The sequence below is a fragment of the Galeopterus variegatus genome, unplaced genomic scaffold (assembly GCF_000696425.1).
Source record: "Galeopterus variegatus unplaced genomic scaffold, G_variegatus-3.0.2 Scaffold6, whole genome shotgun sequence".
In the NCBI taxonomy this organism is placed as follows: domain Eukaryota; kingdom Metazoa; phylum Chordata; class Mammalia; order Dermoptera; family Cynocephalidae; genus Galeopterus; species Galeopterus variegatus.
In genome coordinates, this window is record NW_007726117.1 from 1,395,300 (window position 1) to 1,403,599 (window position 8,300).

General features: G+C 47.1%; 1 protein-coding gene across 1 annotated transcript; it reads left to right on the forward strand.

The window, feature by feature from the left end:
- Window positions 1-444: 444 nt before the first annotated feature.
- Window positions 445-6,653, forward strand: GPX7 (glutathione peroxidase 7). The gene is made up of 3 exons (XM_008578681.1): window positions 445-614; window positions 4,414-4,675; window positions 6,004-6,653. The coding sequence occupies exons 1-3, from the start codon at window positions 480-482 to the stop codon at window positions 6,165-6,167; spliced, it is 561 nt and encodes a 186-aa protein (XP_008576903.1). The 5' UTR covers window positions 445-479; the 3' UTR covers window positions 6,168-6,653.
- Window positions 6,654-8,300: the final 1,647 nt, after the last annotated feature.

Consider the following 8,300-nt stretch of genomic DNA (forward strand, 5'->3'; position numbering starts at 1 on the left):
GCATCCATTTTTCTATTACTACCATTCTATACTGGCTAGGTGGATCAGGAAGGGAGGCTAGCCCAAACAAACAGGTGGAGAAACTGAGGCCCGAAGTGGTGGAGTCACCAGCCCAAGGTCACTGCACTAACAGAAGTTGAGCTTCCAGACCCAGATTTTCGCCTCCATCACTCTCCCAAGTCGCTGCATCCTGGAACAAGAGCGAACCTCCCTGAAGCGAATTCTGGGCTTGGTGGTCAGAATCCTGAAACCATGGCTCTGGGGTCCGGGGCAAGGAGGCGGCGGCCGGCACTCCCGCAGTACACATGGGGAAACTGAGGTCCAGAGCCGGGCGCTCTACCGCCCGCAGAGGAGAACGAGAAGGGGGCGCGTCCTGCCTGGCGGGCAGCGCGATGACAGAGCCGCCTCCTCCCGCCCCCCACGCCGGGTCCCCCCGCCTCGTCTTTGCCCTCGCAACGCCGCCACCTCGGAAGCGAGCCATGGTGGCGGCAGTGGCGGCAGCGTGCCTGCTCCTGTGGGCCGCGGCCTGCGCTCGCCGGGAGCAGGACTTCTACGACTTCAAGGCGGTCAACATCCGGGGCAAGCTGGTGTCGCTGGAGAAGTACCGCGGCTCGGTGAGTGGGTATCCGCCGCGGGGACAGGCGCCGCCCTGGCCAGGCCGGACGGCGGCGCCCCGCGTCCCGATTCCGTGCCGCGTGTGGCTCCGAGGGGGCTCGGACTGCGCCGCAACTCCGCCGCGGCTCCCCACCCCGGTCGGGATTCCCCTCGCCCCGGGCGCGGCGCCCCTAGATCTGTCCCGCGACTACGTGGCACGGCCCCGGCGCGCAGAGAAACCCGACTTCGCTCCCGGAGCCTTTGGGCAGCGAGGTCAGGACCTCGCCGGGACTCTGGATGACACATCCCATCCTCTGCCATTTATGCTGGCAAATGTAACCCTAGTATCGCGCGGCCTTTGCCTCTCCCATCCCGTTTCCGCGTGTGGGACAGGAGGAGTTGCTGATACTGAGTCCAATGAGAACACTGTAGATTAACATGCAGTGCAGAAGGAGTTAGCATTTTAGATGCACGGGAACCTTACACGGATCATTCTTTAGAGCAAACACTAAGGCCCAGAGAGGGAAGGTATTTACATAAAGCCACACAGCACCAGTAAGTGACAGAGCCTGGAAGAGAACCCCACCCGTCCTCCATCCGTGGTCCGCTCTAAGTAAACTCCTTAGATGGCAGCTCAGGCTCCCTCGCTTTCCCAAAGAGAGCAACAAAAAAAACAAGGAACTGAGAAACGAACAAAGTAATTCCTAGTAATAATAATTAATTGCTCCCTCCTTACCAAGCGGAAATCTCAGCCCAGAAAGGACTTCAGAGAGGAGGTGGGTCTGGTTGAGTACTTGAAAGAAGAATGGCTTTTAGCAAGACTATGAAGAGCATTCCAGACAGAGAACTCTCCACGTCAAGGCTGAGAAGCAAACAGCAAAAAGGGTGGGGGAGGGGTGGGGAGGACTTCAAGCAGTTGTGCCTGAAAGACTATAAAGCCAGAGGCTGAGAGTTGTGGAAGATGAGGCTGAAGGGGTCAGGGAGGGACCACGAGGGGCCTTGAACACTACATTCAGAGGCTTAGATGTTACACTGTGTGTAATGAAGAACCCTCCACGTCTGCCTCTCTGGATGAATCTGGGGACCCTGGTATGGGAGATGAACTCTAATGGACAGGTAGACCCACCATCCAGATTTGGATGGACCACCCAAAAAGGCTGTCAACATTCTCCTCCCAGGAATAAGGCCATCTTTAGTGAAGAAAGTACTCTATTAGCCTTGAAATTCTCTATTATGCTGGGAGTCCTGGGGCGATAATCCCTGTCCTGACTGTCCTCCAGGAGGTTGTGAGTTTCAAATGAGATGACAATGTAGAAGCACTTGGTAAACTGTAGAGTCCTCTGTAACTGTGTTTCATGGATCCCTGCAGGAACCTCATCCAGGACGCAGGGCAAAGAGCCAAGAAGAACAGAACCCATTCCCAATCAAGCCTCCTCTGCCCTCTAGTGCAGCCCACCAGAGAGCCCCAGGTTTAGCACCTGACCAACTCTGCTACTCATTAATTATTGCTCGTTATTGAGCACCTACTGTATACTAGGTACTAGGCCAGGCTCTGGCGATACAGTGGTGAACAAAACAGATGTTTCCACTTTAATACAGCTTATATGGGGTGGAGAGGAGAGAAACAAAAAAACAATGACCTGAGGATGAACAAGGTAATTCCCAGTAGTAATAAGTGTTAAGACAAAAATAGAACAAGACCACACAGCTACTAAAAAATAGAGTTAGAATTTGAACCCAGGCAGTATAGCTCCAGAGTCCATGCCCTTAGTGGCCAAGTTTAGATGGAAACTGGAGAACAGTCAGTTCAGGGAAGATGGAAATGGTGCTGTGAGTTAACCCAAGCTAGGTCTGCCTCTTGGGCAATATGCTTATTCATTCACCTGCAAACATTTACTGGTTCCTACGACATGCCTGGCACTAGGTCCAGCCCTGGTGACCTAGCCATGAGCAAGATTGACACGGTTTATGCCCTCATTTAGACGAGTGTTGAGTGTGGATGAATAGGTGTCCTTTTGGGGATGTGCTTGCATACCACGTGAGGTTACGTACACGTAGACTGAAAGTAGTGTGTGTGTGAATAGTTTGTTTGCTTGCTTCTATGTATGCATCTGAGTCTTTATCTGTGCTTGTATATATATATATACATGTAAATTTACTGTGTGTATTTGGGTGTGTCTTTCTTTGGTCTTTAAGGACCAAGCTTTTTGGTTTCAGAGATGGAACTACAAGCAACATTTCCCGCATTCCAAAAGAGTGGGCAAACCTACAAGACGTAGGTTAAAAGTAAGGAACCTTTAATGCTGTCATTGCCCAGGGATCCAGCAGGGAAGAAAGATGAAGACCGCTAACTCTTCCTCTTAATTGGGGTAGGGGGTTAAGAGTCCCAGTTTCTCACCACCCCAGGCAGAGTATGGCATATACAGACAGCAAATGGAGGAGGTTGTTCTAACACCTTATGGCCCCAGGAAATGGGTCTTTCCTCATGTGGTGCAGGTAGTGGGTAGAGGAGTTACAGTTCAGTGGTTCCCTCATCTAGCCCAGTGGTTCTCAAGTGGTTATTTTTGCTTCCCAGGGAACATTTGGCAATGTCTGGAGACATTTTTGACTGTTAAGAGTAGGCATCCAATGTTATGGTTCAAATCCCTGTACCAGCCAGTTGCCAAATAAAAGACTAGGCATCTAGTGGATGGAAGCCAGGGATGCTGCCAAACACCCTACAGTAAACAGGACAGCTCCCCCAAACAAAGAATTATCTGGCCTAAAATGTCAGTAGTGTTGAGAAAACCTAACTAGTCCGAGCAGATTATGCCTGTGCCCATCCAATGCTCCAGCCTGCCCCTAGGAGGTGGTCCTCTTTATGGAGCCAGCTAGTAGAATCCTGACTCTTCTCAAAAAGTGGCCAGGAAGATAGAGAGGAGCTGTCCAGGCACAGGATAGGATTTAAAATCTTTTAATAATATTAGTTAGAAGCTAAAAACATAGCATTGGTGCTGACATTCTAACTGCAGTATTACAATCAAGTTTCATCAACGAGCTTTATATTTATTGCTTAAAGGCTTTAGTAAATTTATGTATTAGTCTAGTGATCAAAGAAAGTGGTATTTGTTTGCTGGAGGGGAGTGGGACAAAAAAGGGATTGTCTTGGGGTCCTGGAGGTCCTTTTATCAAGTAAACCTGTGTCTGTCTATGTATCCATGCAGGTGTTTGTGTGTGTGTGAACATTTACTTACTCATTCAGCAGATACTTACTGAGACTTTTTCATATGTCAGGCCCAGAGATGAAGTGGACATAGCTCCTGCTCTCAGTAGTTTCACGTTCTAGAAGGGAGACCAACACGTATACAGGCAACTACAGTGTAGAGTGACTAGCTGACTCACCCAAAAATTGAACCCAGGTCTGCCTTTCTACTCCCCCCCATCACCTCCCAATGTGTGCTCACCAGTGTGTGTGCCTCTCTGTGTGAATGCATGTGTGTGGGCATGTGTGATGTTTGCTAATGTATGTTTATATCATGGGGCATGTACATACCCATTTATGTGTACTGTGTATTTATGCTCACAAGTGTTTGTGTATGTGTGCACATGTATCTGTAAGTCCTTGCATGTTTGATTTCATATGTGCCTGTGTACATGTTTGTGCATACGGGACAGCATTGCACACACATTTACATATGTGTACACAGTGTTCTTGCATGTGTGAGAGAGCATTAATTGTTGGGGGAGTCATATATGTGGACATGTCAGGGCATGTACAAGTGCATGCCTCTTCTCTGCGTTGTGTATGTGTCTGGACTTTGTTTCGTTTTTGCCACTCAGGTGTCCCTGGTCGTGAATGTGGCTAGCCAGTGCGGCTTCACAGACCAGCACTACCGAGCCCTGCAGCAGCTGCAGCGGGACCTGGGTCCCCACCACTTCAATGTGCTTGCCTTCCCGTGCAACCAGTTTGGTCAACAGGAGCCTGACAGCAACAAGGAGATTGAGAGCTTTGCCCGCCGCACCTACAGTGTCTCTTTCCCCATGTTTAGCAAGGTCGCAGTCACCGGCACTGGTGCCCACCCTGCGTTCAAGTACCTGACTGGTGAGTCCTGGTCCCTTCATCCCCTCACCATCCCCTTGGGGCCCCCAGGGCAGCAGAAGCCACTGGCTGGCTGGGTGACCTGGGGCCCCTTTCCCTTCCTGACCCTCTCAGGTGGATTGATGTTTTGTTCCAGCACTAATCTTTGAGAGTGAGAGCTGGTATGAGCTAAGGAGTATTCCTGCCTAAGAATATCTCCATACTCGCTGCCTTGCAGTTCTCCCTGAGTCACTCTTGCAGACTTCTCTGGGATCCTGTTTTCACATGAAGAGGCTCCTAGAAGGAGACCAGTCCCTCATATTTTAGTCTGTGTGAATTAGTTGAGTTTATGGACTTACAATGGAGAAACCAAGGTGCAGACAGGGACGCCACATGCCTGGAAAAGGCTGACCAAGACAGCTGACAGGCCTCTCCCGTCCTGAGTCAGAGGTGAAGTCTGTAGGCCATCGGAGGGAAACCTTCCAAGCCAAAATACTAGATATTCATATTTCAGAAATGGATACTTCTCCAACCCCAGAAGCTTCAGAGCCACAAAATGGGGTTACGGGCCAAGCTTGTAGTTATGATCCTGTTTCCTCCCTCAGGCCTTTCTTTCTCTTCTAGGGACTCCATTTTTGCCTTTTCTCACTCCAGGCTTCTGGTTGCCTTTGTATCCCTCACCACCCCCTACTCAGCAACCCACTCACCTGGAACCACTCACTGTAAATGAGAAGTAACTGTGTAGCAAACAAAGGTTCCTTACTGAGGCAGATTTGCATTTTGCTCTGTGGGTCAGTCCTAATGTTTGCTTTTTTTTCTTGTGTGTTTTTATTAGTTTCTTCCCAGTTCCCATAGTTATAGATCAAACCTGGCCCCGCTTTAGAAGCACCTGGGGAGCTCTTAAAAAGGCATAAGCCTGAGGCCTTCTGAAGCAGGGCCCAAGAATCTGTTTATTTCAAGAACCCTCCTACCCCCTAGTGATTCTGATGTGAACAGTCCACAGACTAACTTTTGGAAACCATTAAGATTTAATTAGAGAATAGGGTGTAGACTATTCAGTCGTTTGAGGTCATTAATAAGGGAGAATTTGGAACTGCTTTATCAAGCACTTAGCAGAATCCTAAAGTAGTCGTTCTCAACCTTAGCCCCACATTGTAATCTCCTAGGGAGGTTTTGAAAAATTCTGACACATGAGTCTTATCCTCAAATTCTGATTTAATTGCTCTGGGGTGTGGACTGACATCAGGGTTTCACCGCCTCAAGGGAAAGATGGACACTGATAGTGGAATTCCAGGAGAGGGTCCACAGGGACCCCCAGGGAAGCACACTTTGTTCTCCTTTCTTTTATCTAGAGACTTTTGGGAAGGAGCCCACCTGGAACTTCTGGAAGTACCTAGTGGCCCCAGATGGAAAAGTGGTCGGGGCCTGGGATCCGACTGTGTCAGTGGAGGAGATCAGGCCCCAGATCACAGCCCTTGTGAGGAAGCTCATCCTGCGAAAGAGAGAAGACTTATAACCACTTTCCCTCTTCTCCCACTTCCCCCTCCCACCCATCTCTGCGTGGGTGACCAACGCAGACTCAGCTGGTGCTTCCAAAGGAGAGACTCACTGACTGTCCTTCCTTCACTCTTATTCGACCTATCCCCTCACTCCCGTGGGGGAAAAAACTCTAGTATTTTGATTATTTGAATCTTAGAGCAATCAATAAGAATTCCTGGCCAATGAGAGCTGTTGACCAAAGAATCACCAGCCATTTAAGAACCTCTAGCCAATGAAAATATGTGACAAATAAAAGTGTAACAAACAATAACCCAATAAGACCACTGTAAAATGCAGCCAGTTCCCACCTCACAGGGCTGTTGTGAGGATTAGTATGAAATACCTGTGAAAGTGCCTAGGGCAGTACCAGCTAAATAGGAAGCATTCAATAAATGTTTTGTTTTGTTTTGCATGTAAACCAAAAAATAACTTGTGATCAATAAAAACCTGTATCCAACATGAATTTCTCAGTGGGAATCCAAACATTTAGATGTTGTTGTTGTTGTTTCCTCTGTATAATTATTTTTATTGGTTCTGAATATTCATGAGATACAAAGCTGATTGTAATTATTTTTTTAATTACAAAAGAAATGCAAGTTCATTGCACAAATCCAAATAATACAGGACAATAGAAAATGAACATGAAAGTATCCTTCTCATTTCCTCTACTCACTCTCTGGAGGTAAACACCATTAACAATTTGGTACAAAGGCTTCCAGACCTTTTTTTTTTTATCAAATCAATCATTATTGCTCAACAAGAATTCACTGACCAAAAGTACACCATAATAACAAACAGGCAAAAGATATACATAGATAACTTAGAGAAGAATATTGGGCTGGCTGATTAGCTCAGTTGATTAGAGCATGGCCTCGCAACACCAAGGTCAAGGGTTTGGTTCCCTGCACTGGCCATCTGCCAAAAAACAAAGAAAACAACAGCAACAACAAAAACAAGAATATAGATGGCCAATAAGGATATGAAGAGATGTTCAGCCTCATTCAAGTTGTAGCGAGTTTTAAGTTGGTAACTCTCCTTGTTGTTAAGAATGTGCGGAAATAGCATTCATATAAACTGTTGGTGGGACAATAAACCAGCATAAGTTTTTGGAGGGTGATTTGACAATAGGTTTTTTTTTTTTTTCCTTTTTGTCTTTTTTCGTGTCCGGCAACGGATCGCAACCCTCAGGGTCACACCCGTACTGGACCGGGACCGGCAACGGGATCGCAACCCTTGGTGTTGCGCCCGCACCTCGCTCAGCCAGTGAGCGGGAACCGGTCTGTATGTGGGATCCGAACCCTCGGTGGGAGCGCCACTGCGCTCCGGGCCGGCCCGACAATAGGTTTTTAAAAAAAATGTTCACACCCCTTGAACTATCATTTCTCCTTCTATAAGACTCCCAGACTGTGCAAATATATATGTACAATAATATGTATGTACACTGCTTGTAGTACTGAAAATTTGGATGCAACCCATCTACTCATCAATATAGATCTGGTAATAAATTATGGTACAAATTCAGATGCTAAACTAATATAGTTATTAAAATGAATGAATTAGGTCTCTATATGGTACCACAGAAAGTTGTCCAAAAGTGAAAAAAGGGTGAGTTGTAAAACAGAATGAGCACGTGCACACACAAAAAAACTAGTATGAACAAGTATAATATTTTTATTAAAAATTTACAACGTTAAGTGAGATAGAGGAATATAAACAAAATTGTTAATGGTGGTTGCCCATGAGGGGAGTAGGGTGGAATTACAGGAGTCTTTTTCTTTAAGTATTTCTGTAATGTCTGAATTTTTGTATGTAAAATACATATTTCACTTTATATAAATATAAAAAGAGGCAGCTAAAAACTAGGGTGATGGGCAAAGTCACTGATCAATAAGTCGTTGGCCGATAAGAAGTTCATGTCTACTTCTCCCAAGGTCACTCTCCTAGAAGTCTGGAGACTCCGATTCAAGTTCTGGCTGTGCCCTGACTCGCACACGGAGCAGACTGTTCCCTCTCTGCTGTCCTCCGTTTTCGCACTGGACAATGACAGAGTTGAACTGTGCTTATGGTTCTCACAGTCTCCCTTAATGGTCCTTCTCAAAAGCTGCCCAGG

Bases quoted from the DNA above. Each gene is read 5' to 3' on its own strand.
- GPX7 (XM_008578681.1), top strand. From the start codon at position 480: ATGGTGGCGGCAGTGGCGGCAGCGTGCCTGCTCCTGTGGGCCGCGGCC. The intron at 615-4,413 runs GTGAGTGGGTAT...TTTGCCACTCAG, and splicing joins TGGAGAAGTACCGCGGCTCG to GTGTCCCTGGTCGTGAATGT. The intron at 4,676-6,003 runs GTGAGTCCTGGT...TCTTTTATCTAG, and splicing joins TGCGTTCAAGTACCTGACTG to AGACTTTTGGGAAGGAGCCC.